The sequence below is a fragment of the Fukomys damarensis genome, unplaced genomic scaffold, assembly GCF_012274545.1.
Source record: "Fukomys damarensis isolate Sample0158 unplaced genomic scaffold, DMR_v1.0_HiC HiC_scaffold_35, whole genome shotgun sequence".
NCBI lineage: Eukaryota > Metazoa > Chordata > Mammalia > Rodentia > Bathyergidae > Fukomys > Fukomys damarensis.
The window spans coordinates 15,888,279-15,902,625 of record NW_022900947.1 but is presented as its reverse complement, the minus strand read 5'-3'; the positions used below and the strand labels follow the sequence as shown (position 1 = coordinate 15,902,625).

The window sequence follows — 14,347 nt, the reverse complement described above, 5'->3', positions numbered from 1 at the left end:
ATGTCAGTAATCTTATTAGAATCTTATGCATTGTTGCAGAATATTCACACCAGGGAAACTATTCGGTATTTACACATGTGGGACTTATTTATTTCACTTAGGAGTATATCTTCAATATGTATCCATTTTCCTATGAATGAATCTATTCTCTCGCTCTTTATGGCTGAGTAATATTCCATTTTATAGAAAAACCACAACTTCTTTATCCAGTTTCCAACGGATGGGCAAATAGGTTGTTTCCAAGATTTAGCTATTACAAACTGTGCCGCTATAAACATGGGTGCACATACTTCTCTGTGATATGATTCTTTCAGTTCTCTTGGAAAGATACCCAACAGAGGGATGGCTGGGTCGAGGACCAGCTGGCTTGTAAATGCTCTGCTCCTGCCTCGGAATGTTTCTGCTGTTCTTTCTGCTGTAGATCTCCTTCTCATGAACATTTGCTCGATACCAAACACCTTTGACACCAGTATGTCTTATTAGCTGGACTGCTGAGTGCATTTCTCTGTGGGATGCACAATTCACAGAAAACAATAGTCAGTTAACTTCACCGGCACTGCCTGACAGATATTTACGTCTGAAAGGTACAAAATGAAATAGAAAGAACTGAGTGAATGAAACGAGTAAAACAAACACAGGAGACCCGAATACCTCTAGGGGCCATTTGTTTCATGGTCATGGATCTTAAAACATTTCATTGAGTCTGAAGAAAGGGAAGGCAAGTGCATCCAGGGTAGAGGAACCCACATGGAGCAGGGTAGAGAGTCATGGGATGGTACAACACGGACGGAAACTCACAGTACTTGGACGTGCTTGGCATTTTAACCATGGCAAGAGATTAAAGTAAGCAGTATATATTTTTCATTGATAATAGGGTTTGACTTAAGCTAATGCCTACACAAAAAGAAGTGTGCATAATGGTTTTCCAGGGGAAGAGATGAGATCTTTTTATTCTGGGATTGGGTGACATTTTCCTTCTCCTTAATTAATCTGATTGCCTTCCTTTTCCTCTGTTTAAAATATTGCATGGCAGTCTTTTCTCTAGTGATGTAGTGAGAACTTATGTATACTGTCTGGAGCTAAATATTGCCACATGATCATAATTGAGCGTGCTGTCTGTATCTGAAGATATTTTAAAGAGAAACAAGTTAAGTGCCTATCAGGATTTCATAGAAAAATTTAGACTGCAGGTGCATCTCTATCACACCTTCCCTTGGCTTAAAGGCCCTTTCTTTCTTTCTCCCACACGCTCCACAGCTAGGTGATGTTATGGTTGACATTGCGAGTAACATCATGTTGGCTGACGAGCGTGTTCTCTGGCTGGCACAGAGGGAGGCCAAAGCCTGCAGCAGAATTGTGCAGTGTCTGCAGTGCATCGCGATATACCGGCTGGCCAGTGGGACTCATGTGTATTCAACAGTAAGTGTAGCCCTGTCGTGGAGCTCTGAGACAAATGCCCATTGCTGGCAACTCAAATCCCCCAACATAGGTGTCTTCCCTATTACAGGGTAGATATTTTTTGTTACTGAAGTGCAGAATTTCCTTTTCTAAGACACTTTAATTTTGTTGTGAGTAATAATCTGTTCTTCTGGTAACAGAAATTACTTTCTAAGTCCGTAATTTGAATAGTTGTCATCATTTAACCCACTGAAACTTTCTGCAACAAGAATAAGAGCACTATTATGTTACCTACTGCTGTTTACACATAGTTGAGCAGAGGTAAAATTCTGTCCTGGGCCTTGAAGGATATTTTGAGAGAATGCTTGATTGCTCTACTCAGATTTTAATCTCCAAAGAGAACTGGGATGTGCTCCAACACTTGCGAAACTATTGGCATAATAATTACTCCATTAAATTGTATTACACTTTATTTATGCCAAATTGAACTGTTCTAAACTTCGTATATTGCTTACTTTGTTCCACAAATGTGAAAATACAGTAAATATGTGTGTTCCCATAGCAGTCATACTCTGATCCACGTTTTTCATTTCCTAATTATTTTAATGGGTTCATGTAGTGTTGAATATTATGCAGTTCCACCTGTGGTTTTGTCAATGCAGGGCTATCCTTTTTCCATTGATTTCTGAGGCTCTTTTTTTAATGATACCATGTTTTATTGTAACTGTTGCCTAATTAAGTTTAGGATGACTTTCCTGAATAATAAATAAAATAGAGGCCCAACATGGCTACGTTTTTATAATGTTGTTCAGGGTACTTCCTGCTCAGGTGCATGACCTTACCTAAGACCTGCTTATTATTTTATATCTTCCCCAGGCATTTATAGAGAACTAATTTGAATCCCATCCTTTACCCTTACTTATTACTCACCTGGACGACCTTAGTTCCTGCCTTTAATCCTCAGTGGTTTCTTTAAATTTCAATTCAACATACAGAACAGATTCCAGGAGTTATGTGAATGCTTCTTTAGCAGTTTGCTTTATCCTTGGGGAAAGTGCTCTACATCCCAGTGGATACCTGAAACCATAGATATAGCATCAAACTCTATAAACAAATACAACTTAGTAAAACTTTATAGTGTGTAATCTTGTAAGGCAAAAGTTCATATGAACATGGTCTACTCTTGAAAAGTTCAGGAGCCACTAATTATTTTCTGTCCTATGTATATAGTACTTGCCAAATTCTGCTTTACATCTCATATTTTTAAATTGTATCTTGTCTTCCTAGTAGAATTTTAAGCATCTTGCTCCAAGTTCCATGCTAAAAAAATTTTTAAAGGAGATGTTCTGTACATGATACTTGGAATGCTGCCCTGTCCATATGGTCAGGATATACTTAATCATCATTTGAAAAACCAAGGCGAGACACCACATTATCCTTAGAATTTACAGTAAATCCTGCCCCCTCAGTTGCTTTGAGGTGAGGTTTGTCAGCTTGTCGCTTCTCACGCCTGCTCTGCTGAGGCCCTGGCGAATGTGAGCATTGCTGGCGTCCCTCCACAGCGAGCCTGGCAGCAGTTGGTGTTGACAGGCCGTACATTTGGGCAAGTCTTCCAAGTTCAGCTTACGCTTACATTTATTTAAAACTCTGGGGCAGATACTATTTTCTTCAGGTGATTTTTTTTTTCTGACCTAATTTACTTAAGTCTATTTTCTATCATTTGAACTAGTGTGTCCCTTTTCCAAAGAAACAGCTGAGAAAAGAGTCAGTAGAAAGCTTTTATCTGTGAAACCAGTGCGGAGTGCTAACTTGATCTTGCTGTAAAGAGAAAAGTGAATGTGGCCTGAAGTGTTGAACTTTCAAGTCTGTTTCTCAGACCCTAATAGTTACCTTTCATTTCTTTATGTAAAGTAGTCATTAAGGAGATTCACTGCTTTTTTTTTTTTTTTTTTAATCTGGCTCATTTTTTTAAAAAGCTTCCATTTTTAACTGGAAGCTTCCTGCAAGGTAGCTTTTCAATTTTTTTTTTTTTTTTTTTTTTTTTTTTCTGCAGTGCTGTGCTGAAACCCAAGGCACTCTAAGCAAGTATACTACTACCGAGCTGTATAACTGACCCTGAAAATAATTTCAGTTGACTTTTAATTTATACCTGTCTTTCCATACTTTAGGACTTGTTCTTTTTCTCATCATCAATCTTCTTTCCATGCTAGGATAATTTTTTTCATTCAAGGTTCTTGTTTTGTTTTTTATTCTGTTCAGTACCTACACCATTTTTATTTAATATGAACTTGGGCTTTCTGCTTTGGCTTGTATGTGCAGGGTTTTGTGTTTGAGAAGTCTTTGACAGTGTCTTCCCTGCAGATTAAACATCTTTCCTAACTCTTGTTTGGTTGACTTTTGAAGTATTCACCCAACATTGCTCTGGAAGCTTATGTCATCAAGGCTGCTGGCTTCACGGGGATGACCTGCACCGTGTTCCAGAAAGTGGCTGCCTCTGACCGCACAGCTCTGTCTGATTATGGGAGGCGGGATCCAGAGGGAAACCTGGACAAGCAGCTGAGCTTTAAGTGCAATGTTTCCAGCACATTTTCAAGCCTGGCACTAAAGGTATTTAATATCCCTTAGTATTTAATATCACTTAAGCCTATTTGCAGTTAGATTGTTTGAAGCCTTTTGGTTTGCAAAATAACCTTATTAAAAGTTGTTTTTCAGGGCTGGGGTGTGGTGAGAGGTGTGGAGATGTTGTGCTATTGTATTAAAGAAGATTTAGCCTAAGACCCTCTTATTGACTTCTATGGCATTTTTGCCTTGAGTTCCTATTTGTCCACCCAAAAAAATCAAAACTAACATTTTATGTTTGCATTGATACAAAAAAAAACTGTTTCTTTGAACTCCACCTTTTTTCTCTTGACTTTAAGATATTTTCCTTGCCCCCAGAAATCTTGTGGGCTCTTCGCTCACTGTACCTAATGGACAAGCCAGCCCCGAGGCTTGACATTTAATCAGGCAAACGGAGTATCAGGATTTTTTTTTGGCAAAGAAGTGGAAATATGTGGCATACATTTTTAAAAATGCATGTTTTATTGTAGAAAGCCAAAGGAAAGCATTCTCATTGATTTTTATAATTGGGGATATAGATGTGTTTCACTAAGCCACATCGAAGAAAATGGTTGGAGGCAGAAGTCCAGCACCATAATGAAGCCACATTTTTTCATTTAGCTCTGTGTGGGACGTGCTGTTGTGTTCTCTGTGGTTTTTAATTACACGGAACTTTTTAGTGTGTCCCCGAATGGCTTTCCAAACAGTATTCTAGCCGTTTTAATGGTTGCATAATAATTGCTCAAATGGATATTAAATGTTCTTTATGCCATAGATACCCAATAAGTATCCAGTAGGTAAATGAATAATTAATGTATCTAGTCATACTTTACCCTGCTAACCTCCAAGAAAAGCTAATTTGCCAAATTTAGAAATATTGCAACTGCCTGATATAATCTCAAGTAGATCAGAATGTCTGATGGCATTATAGTTTCTTGATGTCATATACTCAAAGGAAAATCGGCAAGATTTGCGTTAGCCTTGGTCCTGTGAGAGTGCTTGATACACCCAACTGTGCAACTGTAGACCCATTCAGCGCTCTCTCTCTCTCTTTCTCTCTCTTTCTTTCTTTCTGGTACCGGGATCAAACTCTGGCCCTTGTTCTTGTGAGGCAGGCAGCGGAACCACTGATCCAAACCCCTGGCCCTCAGCTTTCTTTACTGTATCTTTTATTGGTAAAAATATACCCTGAAAAGCATAAAAATAGCCACACGCACGCCCATGAGAGATTAAAAATGATGACATCTTACACATTTCATCAATTTCACCTCCTTCCCCTCTGTGTAAGGAGTTTCTACTTGCTAAAGTAGAAAGCTTTAAATGAGCACTCAGATTTGCTAATTTCATGCTATTCTATCCTGTTAAGATCATCCTATGGCCAGAGAGCAAGAACCCATTACATTATTATTCATGCTTCACAGATAGACATGATTAACCTGAATGAAAAAAGGACATATCTTCTGTGACACAAAATTACTTTAAAAAATTTTAACACCAACACTGTAAAATGTACTTAAGCATTAGCACTTTAACCAAGGACTTGCTTCCCATTTTAAACTTTATGCTAGGGTAACTTTTACATATTGCATATTTTTTTAAAAAAATCCATTGAATATGCTGTTACCAAGTACCAGTGAGATAATCAACTTGAACATCCAATAGTCAATTACATTACCCTCGAATGTGAGTGCAGCATTTTTATTTAGCAGTAGGTGTTGCGCTTGATTTGTTTCCTTCATATTTTTGCAATCTTGGTACTTTTCACACTATCACCATTGCCTGGTTTGGACTCCCACGCTACATGCATGCATTTTGACTTACAGTGGTTTAACATCTTGATAAACCCATTATAAATTGAAAATATCTTAAGTCAAAAATGCATTGGACATATGGTAGCTGACCTACCAAACATTGTCAGCACGGAATACCATCGAGTCTTGGTTGTTTAATGTTGGGATCTCACAGCTGACTGGAAGCTGAGGCTGGCTGCTGCTACCCAGTGTTATGAGAGGATAGAATGTCATACCATGTATGTCCAGACCAGGAAAAAGTCAAAAGTCAAAGCATAGTTGCCACTGAATATTTTTCTCTGTCAGAAAAATCGTAAGTTGAACTAGCCTAAGACAGGGACTGCATGTGTTGTCCAGACCACTGTCAATTTCGATTTCATCTCTGAGTCTTTGATGTGTCTTTGTATGTAGGTTGGCCTGCCTTAGGTACCTGGTAATCGGCCAGCATGCACCAGTGCAGCACTGCCAGTTAGTAAAGTAGTGAAATATTTGTTTACCATTCAGCAAATAGCTGCTCTCCTGCTCATGAATAGCTCCCCAGCCCTGTGCATCCTTCCTTTGGGAGCACCATCCAGATCTTTCCACAGCTGAAGCCATTTCAGTTTTCCAGAGCAACCATTGTCTTCATGCTTCCTGATTCCTGCCCTTTATGTGTGCTTTCAGTCCATCCCTGCTTAGTGTAATCCCTGCTATTCTTCCTTTACAACTCCATGCACAGAGCATTTTCCCTGTCTTCCTTCTTCAGACAGAATTAATCATCGTCTGTTAATCCCATGGTGCTTTGTTCATTCTCCAGCATAGTTACTAGACGATGCAGTGGTGAGTTGATTCATAGTGAGGTCATCTGATGTGGTGACTAAGAATGTGGGCCCCCTGGCAGTCTGGGTTCATGTTTCCCTCCCCAGCTAACAGCTGTGCCAATTTGGGCAAGTATCTTAACCTTTTTTGATGTTGTTTCCTTGTCTGTTACGTGGAGGATCATGAATAGTACTTAAAGTCTTATTGAACAGATTACATGAGGTATGCATATAGACTTTCAAAACAGTACTTGGCACACAAGCCCACCATAAATGTTTTGTAGTTGTTCTTGTCATCTCTCTCTTTTTACATTGTGAATGTTTGAAGTCCAGGAACATAGCTTCTTTTTCTCTGTCTTCAAGTCTAGCATAGCACCAAGCACAGAGAAACATCCAGTAACTGTTCTTAAATAGAATTAGCAGTCATGCTTTACAATGAAAATCAGCTCAATAATTTTAAAGGCAAATATGATCCTTTCTAGTAGGTAGCCATGAGATAATCAAAAGGTGGAATATAGTTAGTAACTAATAATTGAGGAAATTATTAGAATATATCATAACTCCTTGTAAAATCCAGTAAGTGGTTAAGAAAACAAATTAGTATTTTATTTTGAATCTGATGATTTTTGACGCATTCTGAATTTACTGTTAGAATTTTGTAGATTTTTTAAAAATTGAGCTTTCTGAAAATTTTAATGTATTAATTACATAGTGGATAGAGCCCAGCTCTTTCTTAAGGAAAGATATTAAAGTTGAGGTAAAATACTTCTGTGTTTCAGTTAACATCCATTATACACTTTCTTTTTAGCTTAATGTTGTTATAGTGAACTGTACATGAATTTAGCAACTAGCATTCATTGCATATGTGTTCAGACTTCATCAGTCTTTATTATTGAAATTTAACAGTGTAGGCATCAAAGCATCATGAGATTTAGCTTATTTTTGGCAAGTCAGTTATTTCCAGGGATTTCTTCTCTCCCCAGCACCCAAAGGGAACCCTCTTCCATGTTGCCATAGTAAAGATAATAAAAATATCACCCACCACTTCATAGCCATAATGTCATTTGGTCTTCACTGTCCTCTGTTAGAAAGATCGTTAGATGTGCTGATCAGGTGAGACTCAGATCTGTCCAACAAAATCGAGTAGTGTTGATTAACTCCTAAGTGGTGAGCCAAGGCCATGAATCTTACTTTCTTATTTCATATCTTAGAAATGAAGAACATGTATTTCCCAAAAAATCTTAGCAGATAACTTTCCAACTTACTAGCTATAATTAGTGTGTTTACATCTCTCATTGCTACAAGCCATACATTTTAAAATAAATATATGGTTAAATGAAATTAAAAATTTTATATGCCCTGCCTTTCAGCCAAGAGATAGAAGGTGTAATTATGATAAATGTAACAAATAAATGTTCTTCAGTTTTTTATTAGATTTACAACCTTTTCATAAGTAATGGTTAATACTTCTTTTCAAGAAATTAAACATAAAAGCTTTATACTGTATTTTTGCTATAAAAATCTAAACATTTTTGATATAGTGAAGTTTGCCTTTCCAAAACACCCAGGGAACCCTCTCTTCATCTCAAAGAATCTGTAATTATTTAGTAGTATTCTATATGGGACCTGAGAAGATACTTAGAAGCCACGAGTTTGTTGTGCTGGCCTGTCAGTGATGTGCAGTTTGTTTATTTTTGTTTTTTTTCATTGTTTTGCAAGTTTACACTTGTTTAGAAGATTTTTGACTTCTAAAAAGTACAAATGTTTCCTTCTTTTAGCTTTTAGAAGATGTTACCTATGAATTTTTAAAAGGTAATTTGATTTTTTTTTTTTTTTTTTTTTTTTTTTTTTTTGGTACCGGGGATTGAACTCAGGTCCTTGCGCTTGCAAGGTAGGCCACTGAACCGCTGAGCTAAATCCCCGGCCCGGTAATTTGATTTTTTAACTATAAGTACTTTCCTGGAGTGCTTTTTTGTGTTCTGAATAAAATTATTTTATGAATTTAATAGTATGTATGTTTTAATTAATTTTGGAACATTTTATCAAGATTTTGAACTTTTAACAGTCATATCAATTTTTTTTTGGTCTCTCTGTATTTTATGTTTTCTCTTCTTTGTGTCTTCTTTGCCTCATTTTATGCTTGAGAAATTTATATATTATACAGAAATTTACTATATTAGCAAATGACTTTATAATAAACTTTGTACATCAGGCTATATTTGTGACAATAGCGGAAACCTTTTAATGCTTGTTGTCAGACAAAATGTTTCTACCAAATATTTTCTTGCAAGTTTTAATGTAAAATTTAAACTTCTGAGATAGCATTCATTCAACAGATACAGGTATCTGCTGTGTCCTCATATTGTTGTAAGCATGACGGTTACATAATTCTAAAATGAGTTAATTGCTTCAGTGGAATTTTGTATTTGAAAATAAACATGCTATGGAAACTTTCTTTGTTAGTTTCATAAACAGTGAATTGTTTTTATGAAGTGCATATGGCAGGTATGTAGGGGTCTAGAACATGAATGGGATTTGTCTGCATTCAGAAGTCCCCCAGTCTGGTTGGAGGAGCAGGGAGTGAGTTCCATGTTGAGTCTTAAAGTTGCTTGTAATGCAGATTTATACAGATCCCTCTGTGAGTCCAGAAGAGGGAGCAGCCAGCAAGCGTACAAGCAAACTACTGTGAAGACAGGATTCCTCATCCCAATAAGCCCTATGTTAGAGACTCTGGGAAGAGTCTCCTGCTAGCCTCTCTCATTCTGACCTGTTGCCAGCAGAACTGTCTTGCTCAAAATCAAATCGGATGAGTTGAAGAGTTTGTCAGGCTGACGACCAGCAGAGCACTTCAGTCAGGGTTGCCGACCTGTGCAGCTTGTGGGGCAGCAGGAGGAGGGCAGCGAACTCAGAGAAGCCCAGGTGGCTGTGGGAGCGGAGGGGTAGGAGATGCATTTGAGCAGTAGGTTTCAGCCAAGTTGTATGATAGGCACAGAATTCGGAGGCAGTGATCCTCAGTACAGAACCAAGGTGTTATTTAAACTGGAATAATAAGATGGCCTTTGGTTCTCCAGAGGAAATTCTGGTGGCAGCAGGAACATTGGTTTCAAGGGGGAAGGAGTTGGTGTCCAAGAGAAAGACTTTGTAACAAATTCCTAAAATAGAGAATCTTTTTAAAATTAAGATAGTTAATATTTAGCTTACTTGGTATATAGCCTTTTAAAACTGAATGCTAAATTTAAAATCTCCAGTAATGAAATCAGAAAAATATTGAACGATCAGTAGTTAGTATTTTTAGTTTTTCCTATGTAAGACTGTTCCAGTCGTGTGTTTCTTGGTCTCAAGAAAGTTGATGCTAAATTAAGAGTTTGCTGAATTTAAACTTTTTTTTGTAATGTCATTTTTGTGTTGTTTGACTATTTGAATCCATCAGAAAACAGCTTAAAGCTCTATAACCTTAAATTAACTATACCCGAATTTCTCATATGCTACATTTGGCCTTATTTACTGTGTTTTTGTCATTGTAAAATTTGTGTGAAGAATGATCACTGGGGTCCTTGATCTGTTTAATTCTGTTATACATTATATGGTATCATGGGAAAATTAACTTTTGAAATAATTTTCCTGTTTACTTCTTAAACTCTTTGAAACAAAGTTTTCATTTCTCTGTACTTTACACTTCTTTTGATCTATGCTGGTGGTCTGTAGTTCTTTTGACCTGTGGCACAATAGCAGTAGTCATCAGTTATTATTGAAAGCTCTAAAAGGTACACACCATCACTGATCTGTGTTGTCATATATTGTTTGGATATTTCAATTAACTTATCGATTGTTTTGAATATTCAATTTTGTGTGTGTGTGTGTGTGTGTGTGTATTTCTTTAAAATGTTCTCAATATGTAAGTAAAAAGACATAAGCATCTGATATTCTTCTGGTTTCTTACTACTAATACCATAACCTTTTTTTTCTTTTTTTTTATGTTTGTTTTTAGAATACTGTCATAGAGGCTTCTATTCAGCTTCCCCCTTCCCTTTTCTCACCAAAACAGAAAAGAGAAGTCAGACTAACTGAAGACTCTCTTTATAAGCTGCAACTCATTGCATTCCGCAATGGGAAACTTTTTCCAGCCACTGGAAATTCAACAAACTTGGCTGACGATGGCAAGCGGCGTACAGTGGTTACCCCTGTGATTCTCACCAAGCTAGGTTCGTATGCGGCATATGTTGTCCTGTACTCGCTGGGCAGTGTGGTTTATGGTTCACAGTTCCCGAAAATGCTTATTTTTGTTCCTTCTCGTTTTAATGAGTCACTAGTGAAAGAAGATCTTGCAGAGTACCCATTAGTGTATAAGTTGACATTTAATTCTTTATGAAGTTTGCTTCAGAAATACTGTTATTTCTCATTTTCTCCAGATGGTGTAAATGTAGATACCCACCGCATCCCCATTAATGTGACACTGCGTCGACTTGCACACGGAGCAGATGCCATCGCAGCCCAGTGGGATTTTGATTTGCTGAATGGACAAGGAGGCTGGAAGTCCGATGGGTGCCGTATACTCTACTCAGATGAAAATATCACTACAATTCAGTGCTATTCCCTGAGTAACTATGCAGTTTTAATGGTATGACAGTTGTTAACTTTATGCCTAAATACTAAGTATTCTAACTTTTCCCTTTGCATAATTAAGCTTAAATGAAGATTTCTTTTTTTAAAATTTTTAACAGATACTGCTCTCTTTAACTATGTAAGGGTGGTTTTTGGTGTAATCCTGAATTTTAAAGGGAAATTGAGTTATTACCAAGCGAAATATGTGAGATTGCATTTAGTATAGGAATTTTCAGCAAACTTTGTAAGTCAGTCAGTTCAGCTGACTTTGGCCTTCTTAAAATGTAGAGAGAGTGTGGGTCCAGTTTTGTCAGCTTAGACCCATTCATTTGCCTAAGGATACTCAGTCCACAGGGAAAGACAGTTTTCTTGCTACACACTATGATCATTAGACTCCTTTTGAATTTGGAAATGGTGGTGGTACTTCCACCATTGTGACTGCAAGGGACAGCACTGACACAAGTGTCTTTTCAGTTTTAACAATAATCAGTCTAAGGTTCTTCCTGTTTACCTTTGTTGACTCCTGTAAATCTTTTTGGTAAAGAAACTTGTTATTAATATACAGGAACGGGTCTTTTTAATAATGATGCATTTAAATGAATCTGATTCCTGAGAGATAATTATGAAGTTAGCCATGATAGGTGTTACTTTACATTGTAATTACATGTTACTAACTTCAAGAAGAGTGTATTCGGGCTACAGTGGAAGGAATGAGGAGTCTGAAAGACACTTCTCAGAAATGGTTTGAGGTGATTTTGAGGAAAACGTTTACATTTTTATTTAATTCCAGCTGTGAATCTGGTATCTAGACAATATTATTGCAAAGTACCAAATAGTCTTGAAACAGTATGCAGTATTTTACATTTTGTGCCTTTTTCTTTTCTTGAAAAAAACCAGAAACTATCTTGCAACTAGAAATGGTGTTAAATTGAGTCTAGATTATATAAAGTTACCTCAACTCTTTTTCTGGTTTTCTTTTGCTTTCACCTTTTGTATCTTACTCGGTACGTTGGCCATGCAGACAGAAAATTGAATTGATTCTTTAGTGAGGATTAAAGATTATCTTTTCACTGATGTCCTTCTAAGCATTTTGTACAGCTGCTCACAGTGTTCTCAAGCATGTATACTATTTGTTCAGATTGGTGGTGGGAGGATTCTACGTTAGTTAGACCCAGTTGTTATTTGTTTAAGGTATTCGTCCTTTTGGGCTTAAAGTTACTATTCATCGTTTGTGAATCTCTTCACAAATGGAAGACATCTGATTTCTGTGTTTGGTCTTCACACTTTATAAGTTCACACTTTATTTTTTTGTATTTCATTTACAGTAAAGCATAAAGCATTAATTAAAGTGTTGAGGACATTTTCTCTTTCAGTTTAAAAGTTTTTTCATTCAGGTTTTTAAGTCTGAGACTGATGTTCTAAAGGAGAAACAATAGAAATGTCATTTTGAAATGTATATAATAGCTAATATGAAAAAGTTGATTGAAATAAATGAAACACAAAACACAATGAAAGCATTTTGTAAGCTTCACTGTGATACTGTATCATGTGAAACTTTTATTTTTATTTAATGTAATACCAGTTTTAAGCATCTATTTTTGAACTTAGCTCTCTTCTTCTGAACTATTTAAATTAGTATAATCCTTCTCTAGGAGGAATAAGCTATTCTTTTATCTTTCAGACTTTTAATCTCTTATAAAATATAATACACAATTCCTTAAAGCTAAAATAGAGTAGTAAAATTTTTCTTTCTCTTTATTTTCAAAGAATATTCTTTTATTTTTCTTAGATGTAACCCTGCCACCTAGAGGCAGAATTGAAATGTGTCTGAAATTATTGACAAAGTTAAAATAAAGTTAGTGTATGGAAATTTTAGGGTTGCTAATTAACCATAAAGACAAAATTAATGAATTGTGCATACTCTAAAGTAATTAATGTATAAAAAGAAATGTCTTTTAAAATTGTAAGTTAACATCTTTTTCTTCTGAACTTCTAAAAATAAAAAGTAAAATTATTTGGTTTTAAGTACCATATTAATGCATCATTTTATATAGAAATGTAAATTCCTGTCCGGGAGCGATAGTTCATATATTTTTCCCTATTTGGTCTTAGAGGATTTTGTATTAAAATGAGATAGAGGGCCGGGGATTTAGCTCAGTGGTGCCGCTGCCTGCCTCATAAACGCAAGGACCCAAGTTTGATCCCCGATACCGAAAAGAAAGAGAGAGAAAGTATATATTTGCTCCCAATTCTAGAGAAAATACATGGTTGGTTCAGCATATATTGTGCTGTAACCATAGTTGGAACTAGAGAAAAAAGGTGGAAATTGGGTTTGTTTGAATAGTAGGATCAGAAAGAGTCATTTGGGGCAGGAAGATTCATGGGAGCTTGGATGTGTTTGTAGGATCTGATTAGAAAGTAGGTAGTAAAAGGATTAAGGCTAAACTACATAAAACTTAATGCTTTAACTGGTAGTAGTGGTGAAGATAAAATAAGCTGTATGCTTTGGTTCCCCCTTTGTTACTGTATTCACCTAAAAATAAGAAACTAAAGAGGACTTCTTTTCCTCTGTCCCATGCTTCTAAATTTGTTATGTAAAACTTGCTGAATGAAAGTAAATTTCAGTTTCATTTACTCTATAATTGACCATGAAAGCTACTAATGTTTTTCCTTAAATAGCTCTAAAATAGTACATTCACATGGATCAGAAGTTTTTGCCCATTAAAGTATAGTGAAAACTTGAATCCCCTGATCTCCTATCAGAGTTGTAGGTAACTGTGATTAGTGATGTCAGGCATATCGTTGAAGACATTTTCGTATGTATTGAAAAAATGAATATGAAGGCCTATTGCTTCAATTTTTACACAGAAGTTGTAGGCTGCATAGAATGTTCTAAATCGTACTTTTTCCGTGGAAGAATGTATCTTCACTCTGAGGATGCTGTATCTTAAAGAAGTTGATGTATCGTGGTGGCTAATCTTCATTAAGCACTTACGTGTCAGGCATTCCTCTGACAGCTTTACGTGCAGTAACATGTTTGGCGTCAAAACAACCTCGAGAGGAGTAGTGGCTACTACCACCCCAGGTGACATGTGGAAACAGTTACAGGAGAGGTTAAACTCCGTGACAGCTGTGTCGATCAGCTTTTTGACCCTGTGACAA

General features: G+C 36.5%; 1 protein-coding gene across 1 annotated transcript in view; it reads left to right on the top strand.

Moving 5' to 3' along the window:
• The window catches only part of Adgra3 (adhesion G protein-coupled receptor A3), a 104,131-nt gene that overhangs the window by 70,191 nt on the left and 19,593 nt on the right, over window positions 1–14,347 (top strand). Inside the window, exons 17-20 of the mRNA XM_019205442.2 lie at window positions 1,258–1,419; window positions 3,802–4,005; window positions 10,572–10,785; window positions 10,993–11,201. Coding sequence (XP_019060987.1) covers window positions 1,258–1,419; window positions 3,802–4,005; window positions 10,572–10,785; window positions 10,993–11,201 — 789 coding nt within the window. The remainder of the gene's footprint in view (window positions 1–1,257; window positions 1,420–3,801; window positions 4,006–10,571; window positions 10,786–10,992; window positions 11,202–14,347) is intronic.